Raw genomic sequence first — 22298 nt, 5'->3', positions numbered from 1 at the left:
GGTTTATATACGCAGCGGAAGCAGGCAAAGGAGAACAGGCAATCGCGCGGGTCACTATCCAAGTGAAAAAATACTGAAGTACCCAGGGGCCACGGCAAGAATGCAAGATCGAGTCAATTCAGCGATTGCGCAGACGCAAAAATAAAAGCTCCGGTGCACGTTCCAACAAGAGGACCTCCATCCATCTTGCTAGCTTCTAGGCAATGCACACATGCGTAATATACTAGTCTTCTGCACGGAAGCATCGTGCTAGCTCCACATAAAACCCTGGTGGATTTTGTGCCTTTGCCTGCTCAGCCGCTCACTATCCATAGTTCTTTTGTTTTTTTGGAAAAAGGCCATCACCATCAACAGTTCGAGGCAGGAAGTTTCCTTGCAGGTGTTTTCGGGACTCCTTGAATAGGAGTATGGCAGACATGTTCGACGAGACTTTGCGTGCGGTCTGCACTTTTTTCAGGACGGCGTGCCGCCGTGGCAACTTTTTCTGTTGAACATTACCGCGCCCAAATTTCTTTCTAAACGTGCTCGATTTACAACTGGGGTTGGCATCGGAAGAAGATCTGTCCAAATTTTTTGTCTCGTGCACTCTCAGAGGAATATTCAGTTCGCCGTTGTCGAGGATGATCTGTCCAGATAATACGTATCAGGGCAAAATGATGGACAGGGTCCAAGATCACGTGCCGTAGTACTTATCCTATTTCCATTTTCACTTTTTCAAGGACGTTTCAGGTTCAGATATCCTGACAACATTCGAGCAGGATATCGCTGAAACTACAGAGAGCACAACATTATACGGAGTACGACTAACCAGTGGGCATCATCAGTTATCTTTTGCTACTCTTTTCAGCTAGAATTATTTGTCATTGATTCCCTCGGACCAAAATTACTTGTCTCAGATTTAATGACAAATAATTACCGAGCGAGTAGCATGTTTGGGACTGAACGGGCTGAGCTTGCGACCTCAAACAAAAAGCGAAAGCGTGGTCAACACTACAGTACTCCAGCTAGCAAGATGAAATATACCACCTGCCAATGAAGTTCAGACGTTCACGGTTCACGACAGCTCAATGAATATGCACCCTCCAGACTCCATCCATCCAGAACATAAATATGCACGTGCGGATCATCGCTGTAATTTCCATGCACCTAGCTGCTGCTACTTGCAGAGCTGCAGTCACATCAGCTGCTAATTCAGGATAACGGTCAAAGTTCAAAGACATCAGGTGCGACAAATTCCATGCATGCGCTCTGCGCTTTTTTTTCAGGACAGATCGCCGTGGCAACTTTTCTGCCGAGCTTTACGGCGCGCTCGCCAATCCTCTTTGCCAAAACGTGCGCCTGGCACTAGCTAGCTAGGAAACATCTCTCTCTAACTTGTCTCGTTCCGAGTTCACTCCAACCCAGACAAACACATCCAGGTTCAGTTCACTCCTCTACTGCCCTAGGGTCGTACGGGGTATCGAGTAGTCAAAACTTAAAAGTGGAGAAAAGTACGTTTTTCATTATCCGATGATGAATTTCCTAAAAGAAATTATCGATGATGAATGGAACAGGAGGGAATGACTTATTTATAAATTAAACTAATACTCCGTATTAGAATTTTCTTACAATTGTTGATGATTATTAATAGACCGGCGGTCTTCTTGCAAATTAATAATTGGCTGAAAAGCCTTTTCCTCTTAAAAATAGTATGCAAATGGTTTTTTTTCCCGTGTATGAAAAAAACTAGAGACCAATGGTCTCTCAACCCGTCTAAAGCAGTTTTGGTGCCAACAGGCCATGTTTTTTTTTTGCACCGATGTGCCGTGCTGGCGTTAGATTTTTTAGCCCCAAATTCAGTTGTTTTCGTCACAAAAATTGAGAAAAGAGTCAAGTATAACCACGCCGACAAGAAGAAATGTGATAGTGTCTCGTCAACACCTTCTGTCAGGCGTTAGGGATCGAGTTGTAACCACCCTCAGGACTTGTAACCGCGTCGCGGTAACTTCTCCTTTAATTTCTCTTAAATCAATTATACACTTGACCGGATGTATTCTAATTTTTTTTTATCAAGAATCGGGTCCGAAACCAAACGCCAAATATCATGCCCAACCGGCAAGTCGTGGCGAAAAAACATGCCACGTGGGCACGGGAACTGCTTCAGCCGGTTTGAGAGACCATTGGTGTCTGGTTTCCAGAAATGGGAGACAACAAATGTGCGAAATAAGTTGATGTACTTGCATACTGTTCAATAAGTTCAGGACGAGAAATATACTTTTCTCTCTTCTCTTAAAGGTGCTAACTACGAGTTAAGTTCTGATGTTTTGTACGGTCAAACAAAGACACGCAACTACCAGATTGCATGGCAAAAAAAAAAGTGCACATATGCATGCACGCTCCTGGCCGCTGCTAGCGACATCAGCTGCTAAGGATAACGTACGGTCAAAGTCCAAGGCGCATCGGGATATTCAGCGAGACAGCGAGCTGAGGCTTCTTCCCGTGCAGATTTGTTCTTTCCCTGGCATTTGCCGTCACTGCCAGAACGAAACTAGGCACCCGCACGAGCAATCCTGATTCCGGAGTCACGGTCGCCGTCTACGGATTGCATTTCGCACGGCTCTTTGACACGTTCGTCGCACAAACAGTGATTCCGAGAACGCATCAACCTTGCGCCGTGTCCTTTCACGGTTCCACCCGTAAGCTGTTCTTTCGACAGAACGGGTGGCTAGGTTGCTCTCGCTTGGTCGTAATTGACGCCATCCATGCCTATACGTCCCTGCAATAATACGTAAAATTAAGCTCACTTCCTTACATTAGTTTGGTTACGTACGAAACGTGAAGCAGCCTTGTCTGAAGATTGCTACGCCAGTACGCCACTCTTGGCCGGATTTTCACTCGATTTTCTAGCACTGCAAACACTTGCATATTTAAGTCCCTTCCTGCACTGCGCATTTCGTGGACGGAATGGATTGTCTCTAAGTAGAAGCATTCCGCAGTTCTCACGTTTCGTTCAGATAATGTGTTGCGCTGTTCCTTTTGGTGGTTAAGAATCGCAGGTCAATATAAAAAATTACAGACGGTCGCGAGCTTGTCTGGATTCGAAAGATTGCTTGATGTTGGAGTAAGTCGAGGTAGGACCTCGGTGGTTTTAGTGACTCCCTTCAGTCAACAATAGAGGAAAATTGCATGGTGGGTCCATAAATTTGACAATGATGTTTAGTTTTATCCATTAACTCGCAAATTTGAAAAGCGGATCCATAAACTTGACAAACGGGTTCATTTTAGTCCAAATTGATGAATTCGAGGCTAATTTTGCCATAGCGGCAGCTGACGTGGACTAGGGGGGGGTCTTTTTTGCAAACATTTTCATTTTAGAATCTTCCGTTTAGCTCCATGAAACAATAAGGGCTCAAACCCGAGGTTCGAGCCGCGAGTGTTGTTTTTTCACATGATAGAGTTGTCGTCCTCGCCGGTTAACCACTTCGGCAAGGCATCGGCGGCGGCTGCGAGAACGGCGGCATGCACTGGAACAGAGGCCTTCACGACACTGGTGGCGCTTTTGGAGCAGGGATTGAGAAGAGAGGTGGGGAATTTTGCCGCTAGGATTAGGAATGAGGGGATTTGGAGCGTTATGGCAGGCTGAACCGCTGGATGATGGCCTAGGTTTGCCGGGGGTAAGTGAAAATTTCAATCGCCCGCAAAATTGTAAAAAACACCCCTCAAGTCCTCATCAGCTGCCACCATGACATAATTAGGCTCAAATTCGTCAGTTTGGACTAAAATGAACCCGTCTGCCAAGTTTATGGATCATTTTTTCAGATTTGCGAGTTAATGGATGAACTGAACATGTCTGTCAAGTTTATGGACCTACCATGTAATTTCCTCGTCAACAATATACGACCGATACTTTGTCATTCTGCATCCTAGACATGATGAGAAATTGAGAAGTGCTTTCCGCAAAGCTCAAAAGAATGAGCAAAAGGCTGCAGAGGACAGAATGCTTTCATCTTTCATGGTCTGCTCTTATCCGGCTATTTATGCACCATTTTGAGCATGTGTCTGTAATGCTTCACCATTTTGAGTAAACAGACTGTAAATGTGTTTCATTACTCACACAAGGATGCTGCTCTTCTTTCTTTCGGAGGATTAATTCTGACATGTTCTACTTCAGACGATATTAATAAGATGCACATCAACACAGCATGAAAATCTGGAAACCCTGGCCTTGAATACGTTTTGCGTATATTTGACTGCAAGACACCGTTGCTACGTGGTTGTTGTGAGGTTCAACTCTCGGAGACAGTTTCTGTAATTGACAAAAGACCACCTCGTGAGTCGTGAGATCATCACGCGAAGACACTATCTATCAATTGACCGTACAAAAATTGCCACGGACTCTATTAATCGATCCCGGGTCAGTTCAGCTGTGTAATCGTCACCGAATCGACCTTATTCGCCTGTGTCGAAATCATACTGAACGGCTTCTGATCCATGCATTTGAAGCACGTTTTGAGGCATTGAGCAAATCTGTAAAAGTAAAAAAAAAAACTATTCACCTACTCACATCGACTGAATTCATGGTGTGTGCTTGACCATTAGGTCTTGTTCTACCGAAGCAAATCTGTTCAAAGTCTCAAGCTGTTGATGAACCCTAATTCTTGCCAAAGTTGGCCGCATTCAGATCCAACAACACCGCAAAATGACCTGCCCGAATAGCCCGAACCATAACGGCACTGACCCACCCAAGAAGATCTTAAGTTACTTTCGGTTCGATTAAGAGGATCTTACGTTTGAATAAGGTGCTGTGCAGAATAATTAAGTTGATGAATGTGTCACAGAAACAAATCTATTATATACTAAAAGCAATATGAGAGGCACCGAGGGGAGGCACCACGTTGATCCACATCACCCCAATTATTTATAGCTGTTGGATCTGAAATATATAGAAGTACAACCGTTAGATTTATGTGACACATAACCCCAATTATTTATAACTGTTGGATCTGAAATATATAAAAGTACAACCGTTAGATTTATGTGACACATAATTTGTTTCAATACGTATCTAGAACGGACTCGCACACATACGGTTTCCATACACGTCCATGCGCCGGGGAAGCTCGATCCCAACCGGAATTGACGCACGTATATCTTCTAATCTTAACGACTTGCACGTACCGTTTCCATACAAGTCCATGCGCCAGAGAAGATACGCGTTTGATAAGCCAAGCATGTCGGGGCTCAAGAGATCGCGCACTTGCGGCCAGGCGAGCCAATTAGTATCTGCATCCATGCTTCCGTGCTTAATTCATCGATCAATTCATTTTCCGGCCTACTCCATCGGTCCAAAAATAAATGTACTTTTGTCTTAGGTCAAAGGTGTTAAAGTTTAACCGATTTTATTAAAAAACGTAGATCCGTTTTAAAATGTAGTTTTATAATATACCGATTTGATGTCACATGTGTTGCTATTCTTTTCAAGAAAAAAGAAATACTGGCATATATCGGGAGCAATTAATAGCTTTGACAACGGCACCCTGGGACTGCCCGTTATTTGGTGAATTATTAAGGCTCACGTCAGCAACTATTAACGGAAAATTCCGATGTGCCAACAAGCTCTGTAATTGAAGTGGTCAAGGTTTCATACGTTCGTTAAATCTATTGCTATAAACTAAAAATACATATTATTATATTTTATATACTAAAAGCTCATACTCCGTCTCTTCCTTCACCTCACCGCCCTTTGAGGCCGTGGTCGGGCAAAGCCAGCCGAGCACATCCGTCTCGGAATCCAAGATGATGGTGACGGTGCATCGAAGCGACAGATCTCAAACCTGACGAGGTGGTGCATGGTGTGGCAGCGGGGTCTTGGAGTCCTTGCACTCGTCACACGTCCTGATTGCCGGTATCCTGATGGAATGCACAGTCGTCACTCCCTCCCTCTGCTCCAACCTTGATCTACGAGTTCGGGAAGGAGCAACCGCCGGTGTGAAAACGAAACCGACCTCAGTCATGGCGGATGATGGCGGCATGATGTCGTCGTCCTTGCGCGCGTCGCACGTCCGGATTGCCAATGTCCTAACTGAACGGAGTAAATTACAGAAAACCACTACATTAGGGGATAGGATTTCACTTCGGTGCCATTCTACGTTTTATTTACTAAAAATCATCAGATTAGACTAAGCATGCGGTTCCTAGCGAATAATCGTGAAACTGACAGGAAGGGCCCACTGGCCAGGCCAGCGTGGCTTGCCACTATGGCAATCCACAACCGAACCACAATTCATCCCTCTCCTTCCTCTCTCTGTTCCGCCAACTCAATTGGTAAGAAGTTATTTCCGCCAACTCAATTGGCAAAAGGTCACACGTGTCGCATTTCGGGCTTTGCGCAGGCCATTTTTGGCATTCGGTTTGAAAGGAGGCCATTTTTATCAATTAAGCTTTGCAAGGGGCTAGAAGAGCAAAAAATTCGCGTTGCAGCAATTCATCGAGATCAAACAAATTAATAGTACAACAAAATTTTACGCACTTTTGGTGTCCTGACATTATTAACTGGATTTTTTTACATTCAGTGGTAATTAGCGATTTAACGAAGTGCCATCTAAGAGTTCGATGGCAATTAGTGGTCTAATCTTTGTCTCCGCGCAGGCGGCCCATGCAAGTGCTTGCAGCATCGCAGCATGGCGGCCTTGCAGTTTGCACGCGTGCACTCAGAGCACCGTGCGGCCGCACCGCCGTTGTTGTGATAAGCTGCCCCAACGCCAACCGCTACTGTCGAGATCCGTCGTCGTCGAGATGCCATCAGGTCCTTATTGCCGTGATCCACGGCCGCCACATCACTCTATCAGCCGTCACCGGACGCCACCTCACTCGCTTGCTGCACCGCGCGCCCGCTCGCAAGGAATGCTTGCCGCATCATCCGCCAAAATAATACTAATTAAATATTAAAAATATAAGTTTGTTATTGATGTCTAAAAGAATTTTAAAAATTATATGAAATAACATTGCACAAAGAAAAATGTAGCAAACACATAAATTTCTTATGCAAGTTCAACGCTTTTATATTACAGATAATGTCAATGAAGTACAAATATGTTGTTAAAAAATATAATGACAACCAAATCTAATGATGCAAAACATTCCACCTTATAATTTCAGAAGATTTTTCTTCACGAAAAACAAATTAAAAATTTATACATATTTTGGTTAAGTAAAATATATAAGAAATCAAGTATTTCATCATACAAGTCTTGTGCGGGTCACCCCAATTATTTTCAGCCGTTAGATATGAAATCTATGAGTAACGAGTTCTATAAGCAATATGAGGGGTACCGGGGGAGCCTCCATGTTGATCCACATCACCCCAATTATTTTCGGCCTTAGATATGAGATCTACGAGTCCTACAAATTGTTCGTTTGATGTTACATTCGGCTGAATCTCTAAAAAGAAACACCGAGTCCAAACTAACAACAGCAAGTAGTGGTAGGAGGCGCCAAGCAAAGCAGCAATGGAACGACACGTAAGGGTAGGATTACTGTGGTGGCTGTGGCCTGGCCGCCTCGGGGATTTGGGGAATGAGAGGCTCATTGGAGGGATTTCACAATTAGGTACGAAATTATATCCCTTAGAGCCTCCATGGTGGCGCAGTGCAAGGGTGCGTACGGAGGGGCGGAGGTGCTGTTGGGCGAGCATGGCATAGGGACACTAGAAGAGGCGGTGCAGGGCATGCGCGGGAGGGGCGGAGGTGGTGCAGAGGGCGCATGGTGGAGGAATGGAGGAGGTGCAGGGAAGAGAGTGGAGGTGGTGCAGTGGGGCGCTGGCGGAGTTGGGGTCCGAGGATTTTATGGGAAAGTGACGTTGAAGAAGAATAGATAAGGAAAAAGAGTAATTAATTCATTCTTTTATGAGTCCCATGTACGTGCAACTTTGGCATCATCTGTACTACAAGAAAACTAAAATTTAGCATCAATGTCAAATTCGACCTATGTGGGAAATTTGTCTTTTGGCACGCCGTTGAAGCCCTTAGGCATACAAATTTCATGTATTCGATTTTAGAATAAAAAAGACGATGAATATATATGTATTGGACAAAATCTAATATCAGTGAATTATACTCCCTCCATCCGGATTTATAAGACATGCATTGAATTTGGCGAAGTATCCGGTGAAAAAAGTTCAAAAAATTCACATATGTTAGAAAAGTGTTGTTTTATATATGTGTAAAATTTCAAGTCCAAGCTCAATTTCGTTTGGTAGCAGCGAATCTGGGTGGGCGTTCGGTTATACCTGAAATTTCGGTTCGGTTCTTCGGGTTTTCATGAAATTCGGTTCTTCAAATATGAGGACCGAAGTTATCTTAAATTTTTTGAGAACCGAAAGTTCGGTTCACCGAAAATTCGGTTCGGTTTTCGGTTCGGAACCGAACTAAGCGAACATTGTGTTTACGGCAAAATTTTTTAATGAAAACAAATTTAGTTCAATCTTCTACTTACAACAGAAAATAGATTTAAGTTACACGCAAAAATAAACACATAATCTTTTGTGACACAGACACGTAATGAGTAAATATCATCTAACATGCAATGAAAACATTAAATTTTAAAGATACAGCAATGAACTTCGGTTCTTCGGGTTTTTTCGGTTAACCGAGGCAAGAGACCGAATTAACCGAACAAACTTCGGTTCTTTGAGTTTGCTGACCGAAGTTTTAAACGGTTCTTCAGTTTTGGTCCAATCGGCTTCGGTTTCCAGTTCTTCGGTGATCGGTTTTGGTTTCTCGGTTTTTATGCCCACCCCTAGCAGCGAAAAAGACAAAGTTTGCATGAATACTGGTTTTTCAATGTTTGACACTATTCATTGTAAATTTCTCTTTTTAATTTCTCCCAAATGCTTTTGATTTTGAACTTGAAATTTTGCAGGTTTGTAGAACATCACAGTCCCAACATATGGTATTTTTTTAGAATTTTTTTGAAACTTTTAAACGTGGTTTTTATGGAGTTTGCACGGTTTGCACCGAACGAGGGTTTTCACCGGATACTTCGCCATTGAATTTTGTGCCAAACTTTGATGAACAATTATAAAAAATATAGGTATATAAACGTTATACTATTGATTGGGTTTTCCAATACGAATACAACGATATCTCTTTTGTGTCGCAATAACGTCGTATTACCAAGCAATGTTTCCCGAAAGTCCCTTATAAAATCCCGTATGGGCTTATAAGCCCGAACAAAGGGGAAGAAAATCCTATGCGACCTGTGATGGTGCGACCCACGCTGGACCCGATTGATCACCCTCCGTTTTGGGCCGGAACTGCCATGCACAGATCTCCAGCTTTTCTGCACGCATAGTCAGGCCAGATGGCAGCGCATCCGTGTGGTCCAACCCCAGGCCGCACCTCTCGGGGTCGCATAGGATTTTCTTCCGACCAGATGGATTATACCAGTATGACAGGAAGCCAAAAAAGTTACGAAGTGAAAAAAATCATCAGCACGCATACAAAAATAATAATACAACAACGACCATCAGGTCTATCCCGCCATTTCGCGCGGGCCACCATGCTAGTTTTTTGAAAAGGAATAGTTTGGTGAGCCTCAGACTCTCAGTAGCATTCAGAATACAATTACACGAACTGGAAAAGCGAAGAGGAGAGGCATAGACCATCTCGCCATCGATTGTGGACAATTCGGTGCGATTTAGCCTCTCGAACCCTACGTGAAGACTGAAGATCAAAGACAAGCTCAACAACCTTGAGTTGACGAAGCTCATAAGTCATAAAGCGCATCTTCTCGATCACCTACCGGCCAAGACCCTGAATGCTTCCTGCCTTGCTTGGTGTAGTTGCCACCGACCGTTGCATGCAACTCTTGAGCATGTAGAGAGTACTGATCAGATAGTGATTCAGGTAAATATGGACTATAATACTGCTGGATGAGACCACATCATGCATGAGAATGAGATGACATGAAAATATCACTTAGACAGTCGCAAATACACGTGGACAACACAGATGAAGTGTCACAGAGGAATTATGGGAGTCTTCTGGTATTGGTCTCAGTAGTCATACTGTTACGTACACTAAAAAAAAGTTGTCGCACTGTTACTTTCTTTTTAGTGGGACACTGTTACGTGACATATTACGGCTCGCGCTGTACATGGATTTTTTTTTTAGCACGCGCTGTACATGGATGGGAAGTTGGGTTCCTAAATATGGGCCCAAACTAGTATAGCCCAATACTATTCTATGTTTCTTGATGGGCCAGCGAACTTATATAACTGTACAATTTTCTGTAACGACTTTTTTGTAGTGAAAAAAAAAAACAAGATGCTTCATCGGTTCCTCCGTCCTGAACGTGACGGATTGCAATGCAAAATCCAATCCAACAATTACCCGCATTCGGAATTTCGGATTAGTATGAGCACCAGTTTGATCCTCGCTCGATCTTTTTCGTCTTACGAAGAGGAGAGGGAATCCAATCGCGACTGTCTAACCCTCTTGGGCGTGTAGTTCTTGGCGAGGGCAACAAAAACGCCAAAGTTCACCGTCGCGACGGCCACAACGAGCAGGAAGTAGTAATCCAAGTGCCCGTCGTCCAATTCCGGTGGAAACCAGCCCGTCCTGCCCCCTGCCGCGGTGACGGACGCGACAATCGTCACGAGCTGCGAGTTGATCAGGTTCCCGAGCGAGACGGACAGGAAGTAGAACGCCGTGGACGCGCCCCTCATCGTCTCCGGCGCCTGGTCGTAGAAGAACTGCAGCTGCCCCACGGAGAGCGACGCGTCCGAGACCGCCATCACCACGTACTGCGGCAGCAGCCACGCGATGCCCATGGCTGCTGCCGCGGCAGAATCCCCTTCCGTGGCGATCCGCAGCCTGCGCGCCTCGGTGCACGCGGCCACGGCCACCGAGGCGGCCGCCGTGGCGTGGCCGAGCCCCATGAGCCGCAGCGGCGTGAAGGGCGAGGATTGCGCGACGGCCCTGTTGTAGAGCGTCACGCAGGCGGCGACGCACACCGTCTGGATGGAGGTTAGAGACGCTGCCGGGATGGAGATGGAGACGGCGCCGATTGTTATCCTGGAGTCCGTCTTGGTGCCCTGCTGCACGAACGTGGTCTGCGCCTGCGTGTTGGCGAGGAAGTAGACGGCGGACGTGAGCCAGATGGGGATCAGCCGCAGCAGAGTCTTGAGCTCTTCTACCTGGGTCACTGTGCACAGCCTCCATGGCCGATGGTCGCCGCCTTCCAGGTCCTCGTCGGTGACCATGGCAGCCTTGTCCAGGGACCTGGTTCGCGGACACTCGCAGAGCACGTTTTAATCTGAAACTCTGAAATAAAAATCACTAGAAATACGTTTCCTCACAGTCACAGATTCTACCTGAACTGATCGGTGTGCTGTAACCGTTCGTGCAATGGAGAATGCAGCAACGGGTTCTTGACGTCCTCCCCCTCGTACAATTCCGCAGCATCACGAGGCACCGTCAGTTTCACCTTGCGAGAGGAGGCAACCAGCACTTGAAGCACGCCTTTCAATGGGCTCCCCGCCGGAGGCAGGATGCGGTACATAGGCACCGTGGCGGCGAGGCCGACAACGGAGACCACGACGAAGGACGCGCAGATACCATAGCCAAAGCCCCAGCTGACCTTGTCCTGGACCCAGACCAGCAGCGTCGCCGCGGTGAGCATGCCCATGTTGGCCGCCGTGTAGTACCAGCTGAAGTAGGACGACTTCCTGCCATCGCCGTCGTCGAACTGCTCCGCCGCGAACGAGATGAAGACGGCCTTCGCCGCGCCGATCCCGACCGCGCACAGGTATATGCCCGAGAAGAAGAGCAGCTCTTGCCTGAGAGTCGCCGGTGCGCAGTACGCGCTCTGCTGCGCGCACGGCGGAGGCCTCAGAGACGGCAGCGTGGCCGATGTGGTGACCATGGCCATCCCCTGTTAGTAATTCAGTGTTCGTCAGAGAAGGAAGCAGAGCACTGCTGTATGTGCTAATGCAAACGCCGGCTGGCGAAGTCTGCGATGCAGGGGATCACTTACGACGACGGAAATGGTGAGGCCGGCCAACACTGTCTTGTATTTCCCCCAAAAGGAGTCGGCGACGGCGGCGCCGAGCACGGGCATGAGGTAGCCGGCTCCTGCCCAGGAACTGACGGTGGCCACGTTCGAAGCACTGTCTCCATGGAGAACGTCCTGAAGATACACTATCAAGCTCAGGTAGATTCCGTAGAAAGCACTGACCTCCAGAAATTGCAGGCCTGGCACAGCAACATGAGTTGGCTGGTGTGATCGTTAGCTAATTCAGTTCGATCTCCATGTGTAATTCTTCATCATAAACAGGCCTAGAATTGGAATTACTGTAAAATAACAGGTTCAGGTGATTCATGCTACTAATTTAGTGATCTTGTGCTAAAGCAGTAGTACAATTACATTGGGAAGGATGGATACTCACACAAGATGATTTTTAGTGCCTTATCAGAGCAGTGGTTGGCCTCGTGCACCTTCAGCTCCCGAGCCTCCGAACTCCGATTTGAACCAGATGCCTGTCACAACACACGAATTACCAAATAGTTTTAGCAGAGTTACTATTCTTACAGTCTTGCAGGTAGGTATTCCCCCTCTCTTTTTTCACAGCCCACAGGCCAGTAGGCCACACCGGCGCATGCTCACCGCTCGCTCCGCCCCTTCCCCCTGGATTGGATCGATACAGGCGCTAAACAAAGTACGGAGTAGTAGTATCAGCTTACTTGCACTGTTGTTGTTCATACCTCATCGCCCGCCAAGATTGGCCTCGTTAAGCTACGGTGGTCGGCGTCCATGGTACTCCCAATACCTTCCGCCGCGCAGGCAAAACCTGCGCTCTCGGTGCTGTGCTTGGGGATAATTTGGTGATTTGGTCACGGCGACGGGGACCGGAAGCCATTGTTATCACTTTATCAGCTGCAAAGGGTACCGGAGGTTAAGATATTTCTTTGCCGTCTTGGATGCGACATTTTAACCGTTTTTTAGTGGAGTATACGCAAGCACCAAAGTGGACCCCACGAAGCATCTTTTGCTGACGTGGCATCAACTGGATTGAAGCTTGGGATCCAACGTCCCAGATCGATCATGCCAGGGGCTCTCTTCCTTGTTCCAGAGCTCGCACCATCCAGTGAGAATAGACTTTCCCTGTTCGGGAGTACAAGAGCCACAGTGCGACAGTCAAATGGGTAAATGGGACGCAGTGATTGTACGTGAATGGAGACAGCGGTGACAGCTAGGGGAGGGTGCTAATCCTACTGTTACCCTGGCCATGGCGGGCTAGCAGGAACAGCTGAAACAGCACACACACATGAGTACATATCATGACTGCACGAGCACAAACAGCGTGCGTATCTGAGCCGCAGGCGGGGTAATTTAAACCCGAAGTCGAGGTACAGTGTCATGCACTCACAGATGAACCTTACGTAACTTTTTTTTTTGACAGCAAAGACTCTCTTTATTCATTTATAATTAGCGTTACATCTTTGATCAAGAGAGGAACAATGCTCGGGGGAGGGGAATGAAACCAGGACGAGGGAGGATTGGTCTTCGCCAATTCAGCAAGCTGGTGCGCTACAGAGTTGGCCTCCCGCGGACAATGCCTGAATGAAATCTTCACAAAATCTGAGGCGAGCCTCGAACAGTCGTCAAAGATAGCCGCAGCGGCAGAATAATTCTGTCCATCTTCATTCATGGCTTGAACGACATCCATATTATCCGAGCAGACAGCAAGCCGGTGACACCCCGTTAGCGCTGCAAGTTCTAGCCGGAGGCGGAGAGCATGTGCTTCGGCCGAGAGAACATCCTGCACAGCCTTCTTAACTCCATGTGACTATTTTCCATTCCAGATTTCACTTTATTTTGAGTGTAGTTCTTGTAAATGACAAATTTCGTTGCTCGAAGCAGAACGCAAACGTCAGTTGGTAACAGTTGGGCCTACAGGCTTCTTTTTCGCCTGTAAGTCTGTAGTGGGCTTTCCTGGGTCCCCAGCGTGAGATGCTTGGTCTACTTTGGTCACCCGGCCCTTGAATGGAAAGCTTGTCAATTATAAATTCTTGGGCCCCTCTCACTAAAAGAAAACGCAATAAATTGCTGGTCTCTGCTGCTCTTTCCATAAAGCCTGAAAACTAACAGGAAGAGAACAAAACATTTGTCTGAGCGATTAATAAATTTGTGCTCGCTGGCAAAAAGAAGTACCAGCGCTTGCAGCAGTATGAAACGAAAATATGTCCCCAAAAAATGCCACCTGCGGGGGGTGTGGGCTCTGCCCACCCAGGCAGGTCGACGGCCCAGCACCTGCTCTAACGTGTTCCCCGTCTCTTAAATTCTCGTTCTCGCCTCTGCAAAAAGTCTGCAAATGCTATATCATCATGAAGGGCATGAGACATGCATGTGTGCATGCATGCACCTCCTCTGGGTTCTGAACATTATCCGTGCCGGTACGCTGTTGCTCGGTTTAGTCCATTCAATTCTTGGCATCGATTGAGGTTGTGCTTGCGCAGCAGCAGCAGGCGCCACTGCTGAGGTTTCGTGTAGCTGCCCGCGAGATCGATCGATGGATGGATCGATCCGGTATTGTATAGCAGCAGTGGTTATCGATCGGGCGTACGCGCGTGGACAGGTATGACCCAGCGCTTAAATGCCAAATTATTGGATCCATCACAACTCAATCACACACAACCCCGGCCGGCCGGCATAGGTATGCAGCTGTGATTCGGATGGTGTACTGCTGGTACAGAAGCTCCACGATCGATCACGGCCACACACACGCGCGCCGGCCGGCCGGCCGAGTACTACTGTAGGATGGCACTGTTTGATCTGGGTGCATGCGTGTTTCGCAGGATCGTTCGCGCGCGCAATCCGGTGAACGGGATCGAGCGCACGAACTGATCCATAGGCACAGGCCGACGGGACGGACGGACCACTGAAAGCCGCTGGCGCACGCGGGCATGCAGCATTAATAAGGCAATCAAAGGCTCTCCAAGGTTATGATCGGTAAACATTCCCATGACCCCTTTTTGTGGCCGGGAATACCTTCCCACGGCTTAAGACATGCGATGTGGCACATCAAGCGAGATTCTTCCAAATTATTCTGTCAATTAATTATTAGTAAGGGTTGCAATTTCTAAGCGGCTCAGAAATTGTTGTTTTCTTTGGGAGTATGTTTGGTTTGAGGCCTACCGTCTCATTGCCATAAATTTGGCTAGCCAAAATGTTGATAGAGGTTTTGTTTGTACCCAAGTTTGTCAAAGTTGGCATGAAAACTGAAACGAGACTGGCAAGGAAGCATTGGTTTGACAAAAGCGGTTCACCATCCAAGCAAACACCGAAATTTTGGTTATGACATATCTTTTTTAGTAAGGTTGACTTTGAACACCGTCGAAACATACCTATCAACGGGGTTACACACAAATCCTAAAGCATGTAGCTAATCAAGTTTGATTGGACTTTTTTTCAAAAAGAAAAGAAAATCAGCGTCGAGGATCTTCAACTTAGAAATAAAAAATTATTAGTCGAATTACGTCTACCGTTGAACACTTGTCTTTCTATCTTTGAAGGAGTAACTTTTTTAACGATTAATTTCTCCCCTTCTGGTCAACTTCCTTTCTCCGTTGTCGAGCCTCTTTTTCTCTATCTCAGTGTCGCCACCATACTTCCCAATATCCATGACCTAACCACTCATTACCCCCCCCCCCCCACTACCCACAGCCTCCTTCCCATGTGTCTATGGCAGTGGTGCCTCCCCCCCTCCCCTACCATAGTGACCTCTATCCGTCGATCACCACTTTTACCTCTTGCTTGTCAACTTTACTTTGATGCATAAGAGGAAATAACTACCAAAAGTGGACAACACTGCGAGAAAGGAAAATTTGCTCATTACTTAATTCTTGTTGATTTCCTTGGTCTTTTATTAGCCTTGAGATGTGTGTACATCGATCCGAATATAAATTTATTCACTTGCTCAACAATGTAATTCAGCCTTACGAAAAAATGGTAAGTTATTGTGTGTGTTAGAGCTCTCAGGCCTAAATGCGAACCGAAAGCATGATGAAGTTTTTATTTAAATTAAATTGCACCGGTTTTCTTTTTCTTTTTTAAAAGGATGCTGCCATCTTTGGTTTCTGATGTATTTTTTATTTTAAATTGCACTAGTTGGGTCTGAGCTCGATCGATGGTGTTTAATTCCATGTCTACCGACTAGCTTGTTGACCCAAAAACTTAAAACTGATAGAGAAAAAATGGGATTAATTTTTTTTATTATATAAACTCCATCGAAATTGTACACTCATGCTCATCAATCCTGAACAGGTACTCATGTTTTAGTCTTTCCTGCTGGTATTCTGCACACAATGCATTGAGATAGCAACCGTGAAACAAAGATGGGCTGATGAGCAGGATACGTATTCAAAACGAGCGTCCCTACATACTTGGCCGGCACTATAGATGGATGGGGGAATGGTGTTAATCCTGTGGGCCAAATCAAAGCTGGTTAGATATATGCCACAAATGTAGCACATGCACCTAGCTTGTACTGGAGTGCACACATACTCCCTGCATGCAAATGCATATGTACACGTATATATGATGATGCAAGAGGCAGCTTAGGGCATGCATCATATCACATGTGTACAGACCGGCTTGCTTCCTTAAAAAAAAGCATGTGTACAGGTAGGTACAGTCGTACAGAAGTATATGCATACGCATGAGTACGTGCGCCCCGGCCTGATAAGTGGGGATCAGTAATATACATATACTATATACTGATCGATGCGAAATATATATCAGAAGAGAACAGAGAAAAGTAAATGCAGTACTACTTTCTTTGGCGCAGCGCAGAGACAAAAACATGTACCGTCCAGCGAATCCAACATATCCTTTCCTCTCGCAAGCAAGAGGCCAGCTAGTGTTCCCTCCCCTATATTGATTCAGATTCTCACCGGCGAGACATACACTATTCTGCCAACCGAGGGCGGAGTGAGAGAGACAGACCTGTCATCAGAGAGTGAGAGAGAGCTGTTGTTATCGAGGTCACACATACACGATCGAAGGGCATAGACGCATGCATGCATAGCACTTCCGTTGCAATGTGCAATGCATGCTAGCAGCTAGCGCAGCTTTCTTTCTGTCACATCCAATTCAACTTCAAGGACATCGTGGGTGTGGGTCTCCTTCTCTTCCATCTATCACATTCACGACCCACGATCTGTCATCTTCTCCAAACAATTCGAACGTATATTAATCTTCCGTTAGACAACCATAAAAACATGCACCGAAAACGTACGCTCACATATATGCCGGGACAGGGAGAGAGAAAGCTAGAGAGACAGACGATCCTCATCACATGCACAAGTACTAGCTGACACAAACCTAAAATATAAGGTTCATATATCTAGACCTTGAACAAAAAAAATCAATCTCTGTCACACACAATAATGATGATAGAAGAAGCAAACAAGAAAAAGAAATGAAAAGGAAAAGTGAAAAAGAAAAAGAAAAAAATTCTCATCTTTCCTTGCTGACCTTGTGGTAATTTATCTTCAAGGTTATTTAGCTGGAGATCAAGTGTGTGTAACCGTACGTATGCGTAAACTGTGTTTGCATCTGCTGATCATTGCCCTGAATTAAGCATAAGTTGATCGATCAACTAACCTCCTTTCCCTTGCTCAAATGTGCTCCCTGCGGTTGAAGCAGTAGTGGACCAATCTAGCATGTCGAATGGATCCAAGTCCTTGGTGGCGGTCACTGCCTTCTCCTGGCCATGATCGCCGCCGGTGGTGCCGCTTGGCCTGGCTTCCATGTACTCCTTGGAGAAGATGAGGCTCATGGGATCCGACTCCAGCTCGGCGAGGTCGGCGAAGAAGTCCTCGTGGTGGCCGGACTCCGGTATCATCGGCCTGTAGCTCTCGCTGAACACGTGGTCCATGAGGTCACTGTGGTCTACCAGTACTCCTGCCGCCGTGTCCCTGGCTCTTTGATGATCTCTCTCCAACAAGGCTTCCGATGATCCGGCCAATAATGTCTCCTCTAGCTTTACAATCATCGGAGAAGCAGTAGCGCTGGTCGTCGTGGTGATTGTGCTAGTGGTCGTCGTCGTTGCCGCGGCAGCGTGATCCCTCCTCTCCTCCTTGACATTATTATTTGTCTGCGGTTGCTTTTCGTTCTGCGAGCTCTTGGCACCTGAGCTGCCGCTGCCGCCGTTCTTGCCGTGGTGTGACCGAGTTGAGCCGGCGAGCGCGTTTCGCTGGGTCGGCCATGGGTGGTTGTGCTCGGAGGTGTAGGTGATGACGAGCATGTTGGGGTCAGTCCGGCTGCGCTCCACTTGCTTCCGTGCCGAGCATCCTTTCGAGCTGCTGCATCTGTAGTACCCTCTGAAATATCATTCATTGCAATCAACAAGAACATTTGTTAGACTCGGCCTCTCATGTACCTTCATCATTTGTTCCCATATTATAAGCAGTGTACTACTGCATGTATACCGGCATTAAGCATTAGTAATAGTAAGTCAACTTTGGGTGATTTTTGGTTTGCTTATAAGCAAGGTAGCAAAAAATGCTGCCAGACAAAATCTTAATTATGGGCAGTACAAAATTTTGGTATCAAAACGAATGTAGTGCAAATTATTTTGGTTGGAACTTTTTGCCAGATGGATGTTGTAGTTCCTTTTTTTGTAGTTTTGAATTGATGTGCTTACTGCAAATAAAGGATCTTCAACATTTTCTGGGCAAATAAATCACAAATCCTTCAATCTGTGTTTGTCCTTATAACCACCGGCTTCTGCATCGACTGATGCACACAGCCATATCTGGTTTTACCCTTGGTATGATTGTGTATTGCATTTATTATTTATGAAGTGCAGAGAAACTCTAACATATCACAAACTCTTAAAAATATGTCCAATGTATTAAACTCAATCTATAGCTAGTGATGAGCCACACTTGTGCTTTTATTGAAAAGAGATTGTGAGAAGCGATTGCCAGCTGACAGTCATGCACAAATATGTGCAAATTGCACTTGAAATAATATCATTCAAAACACAATTAATTTCTTCAAATTGTACATGCACAAACTATGAATTCGGAATCAGGAGTACATATCCTTTTGTGTTTGAATTGACACAAATTATATCTCTCCGATTGTATATGATGTGCACCCCCAAAATTATTATTTTTGTTCTTCTAAAGGAATTGAATGGCAAGCCTTACGGAGCCCCAAATTACTAGAACTACTTATAAGCAATAAGTTAAATTTATACCACATGCCTAGCTGTCTAGGTACCCATTTGTTTATCTTCCATTTAATTTTAGCGCGCGAGTTCATGCATCGATCATGCAGACACAACATGGAGCTCAGGAATTATATATAATGATGGACCATGCAAGCAAGCAAGGTTTTATTTACTCTTATCACTTGAGAAGAAGCTTCATCTCCATTAAAGCGCCCGGACTTCGATAGATGCTAATGACTCGGTAGTGTACACAGAACCATGCATCATCAGTTAATCCAATTTAAAAGTATACCCAAATCAATCTATTGGAGTAGCAATGCATGTAATTTAATCATAATATGCATACATACATACCTCGGGTGGGGAGAGCCCTTGATAGGCTTCTGGCCGTACTTCCTCCATGCCCAGAGATCAGAAGGAACCACCTCCCCGGTGGGTCTTGACCCCGCCGTTGTCGGCGCCGGGATGCACACCACCTTCCTCGCTTGATTCTTCCTGTAATGTACAGCGGTGATCACTGGCGAGTTAGCACTGAATATATAGAGAACAGATAACCCAAACAGCACAACTGTTTTACAGTACCTACCACATATATGTTCGTACACGCAATGTCACGGCCAAGTAAATAAACTTCTTCGAAATTAATAAAATTGTTTTACAGCAGCATGCATATATACAGTGACAAGCTAATAGTGTTGCAGCCAATGCAAGCAAACAATTTTTGCTGAATAATGCGCACTACTATAGCAATTGCTTAGGGTTTGAAAAGCCGAACTTGCCGGCCGGCCAGAAAGAAAACTGGCTAGGTCTATACTAGCTTAGAAGCGCGTATTCATATGACATGACCTCGATCGAATAGAGTGGAGGCATTGTTTGCCAACTCAGAAATATTCGCACCGATCGCCCCATGTGGTTACGAAGACTCTTGTGTGTGCCTAAAATTTCGGGCTGTAGGCGATACTCACGATCGATCTCGGCAGTTCTTATCACATCGATCCCCAAGAAACCCTCGGAATTCCTCCCCTTCCCGTAGTTAATTTCATCGAGTTGGAGTGTAGAACACGGGAAGAAAAACGCGAAACCAAAAGTGTAGGAAATTCGTGGAACTTCCCCTCAAAATCCGCCCACGAACTAGCTTGCCAAGATGTAGTATGCATGCAGTGCAGCGGGACGAGGAATTCTAGCTTGGATCAGTTCAGATCTAAGCGTCTACTAACAAACTATGCGATGCGATGGCGATGGGGATGTTGCCGGGCCAACCTGCGCTTGATTCCGGCGGTGCGCGGCGAGGAGGACATCTGCATGCCGGCGACGGCGGCGTCGATGGCGCACCCGGCCGCCTGCCCGGCCGTGATGCCGAGCTTCACCATGTCGCCCGCCGTCATCGCCGGGTACGGCCGTATCGCTATCGGCGACAGGCTAGCCGGCGACGGCATCAGCTGCCTCGGCGCCCCCATGCCCATGCCCCCCGGCATCTGCTGCTGCTGCATCCCCATCCCCCTCGGCATCAGCGGCTTCCTGCCGCCGCAGCCCATGTCCAGCATCTGTCCTCCGCTGATGCCGGCCGCGTCGAAGCCGACGTGCTTCGGCGCCATGGCGCCCACGTCCAGGCCGAAGTCGGAGGAGTAGTCGCTGCTGAAAGGGTCGCCCCCGAGCCCCGCAAAAGGGTCGCCGTTGCCGAAGACGACGTCGGCGGCGTCCGGTGACGGCGACGGCGGCGGGAACAGCAGCGGCTGCTGGAGGTGGTGGTGCCACTCGTCGGCGCCGACGGCCGTGGACGGGAGGTCGTCGCCAGCCCCCCCGCCGCCGCCGCTGTTGCTGTTGCCCGGCATCGCGCCGCCGGCCCGCACGATGTCGGTGAGGTCGCCGCCGCCGGCCTGGTCGCCATCCATCCTCTGCAGGAAGTAGTCGCACATGGCGACCAACCGAGATAGCTTAATTAGCTAGGGTTATCTCCTCTGACCCTCTCCCCCAGCTTCCTTCGGCCGATCGATAAATCGATCTCTCTCTATTAGTGGATGCGAGCCACCACAAGCAAGCTCTTGAGCAACAACCGCTCAATAATTCCCTAGCTTGCTTCCGGGTTCCGGCCGTTCACCCAGTACGATACACACCATGGGAACAAGCCGAGGGCGAGCTATATCGTCTGTCTAATTAGGCAAGTGTATGTCGTTGAGGGTGGGTTGGCTCGATCTTTGCGATCTGCTTGATTGGGAGGAGAATGGAGCTTGCAAACGCAATCACATCAAGCGAGAGAGAGAGAGAGAGAGAGAGAGAGAGCAGGGAGGCAAGCTAGCTTGTTTATTTGGTCTTTGTGGCCGGGCGGGGGCAGAAAAGGAGGTAGGGTGGAGGGGAAGCAGGATGTGAGAGATGATGGGGGCTATCTGCGGGAAAAGGGAACTATCTTTTCTTTACACCAAGCAAGCTAGTACTCCTAGCTAGCAGCCAGCAACGACAAGGGAGGCAGCACGTCGCGCTAGCAGCAGGGAGGGAGAGAAAAGACGAGATGGGTAACTTGAGTTGGCTTCCAAAGAGGACAATATAGAAGTATGTGAGGGCAGGAAGAGATCAGGGGTACAGGAAGGGGAGAGAGAGAGCGATCGTTGGGGTTTCGCGCATTATTTTTCTCTTTTTTGTTTGATTTGAAGACGATGTGTGCACACGCAGAGACCACAGACGCGGAACTAGCTGATGGATGGACGGACGGATGGATGGACGCTGACTTTTATCCAGGCCGGGGGAACGGTGTGCGATCCCGGTACGCAAGGCGGCATGGCCGCGGCGAGCGCTTGTCGCGCGGTGAAAAATGCGTGCGTGGTGAAAACTGAAAACCCTGCGCCCCGCGGCGGCCAGTGTACCCTTGTCGTCTTGGCTGGGCTGACGACCGAGAGACCCCGCCAGCTGCTAGCTAGCTCACCGGCTGTTCTTGGCCGGCAACCGTCAACGTGCCTACACATCTTCATCTAGTTCGAATACAGATTTGCAAATTTTGTGTTAAGAATTACACGGAGAAAGGGATTACATAAATTATGTACACGTGGTTGATTAACTACTCCGTATGCATTATGGTCTAGGT

The 22298-nt window shown here is 47.1% G+C and overlaps 2 protein-coding genes across 12 annotated transcripts; both read right to left on the bottom strand.

The window, feature by feature from the left end:
* Window positions 1–10058: 10058 nt before the first annotated feature.
* Window positions 10059–12938, bottom strand: LOC100826308 (protein NRT1/ PTR FAMILY 8.5). 11 transcript variants are annotated; one of them, XM_003580376.4, is made up of 5 exons: window positions 12744–12938; window positions 12428–12518; window positions 12016–12233; window positions 11354–11913; window positions 10059–11261 (listed from the first exon to the last, which is right to left on the bottom strand). In XM_003580376.4, the coding sequence occupies exons 1-5, from the start codon at window positions 12792–12794 to the stop codon at window positions 10433–10435; spliced, it is 1749 nt and encodes a 582-aa protein (XP_003580424.1). In that variant the 5' UTR covers window positions 12795–12938; the 3' UTR covers window positions 10059–10432. The 11 variants fall into 11 exon arrangements, with proteins under 11 accessions (XP_003580424.1, XP_024312069.1, XP_024312070.1 ...); XM_024456301.1 differs by having other exon boundaries at window positions 12016–12332; window positions 12723–12918; XM_024456302.1 differs by having other exon boundaries at window positions 12016–12255; window positions 12723–12918.
* A 4290-nt stretch (window positions 12939–17228) lies between these two features.
* LOC100837355 (probable WRKY transcription factor 4) lies at window positions 17229–21746 on the bottom strand. Its single transcript, XM_024455488.1, has 3 exons — window positions 20483–21746; window positions 19577–19717; window positions 17229–18365 (listed from the first exon to the last, which is right to left on the bottom strand). The coding sequence occupies exons 1-3, from the start codon at window positions 21136–21138 to the stop codon at window positions 17642–17644; spliced, it is 1521 nt and encodes a 506-aa protein (XP_024311256.1). The 5' UTR covers window positions 21139–21746; the 3' UTR covers window positions 17229–17641.
* Between the last annotated feature and the right edge of the window lie 552 nt (window positions 21747–22298).

Source organism: Brachypodium distachyon, chromosome 5 (assembly GCF_000005505.3).
Source record: "Brachypodium distachyon strain Bd21 chromosome 5, Brachypodium_distachyon_v3.0, whole genome shotgun sequence".
Lineage (NCBI taxonomy): Eukaryota > Viridiplantae > Streptophyta > Magnoliopsida > Poales > Poaceae > Brachypodium > Brachypodium distachyon.
The sequence above is the reverse complement of the archived record's forward strand: the minus strand, read 5'-3'. Positions and strand labels throughout refer to the sequence as shown.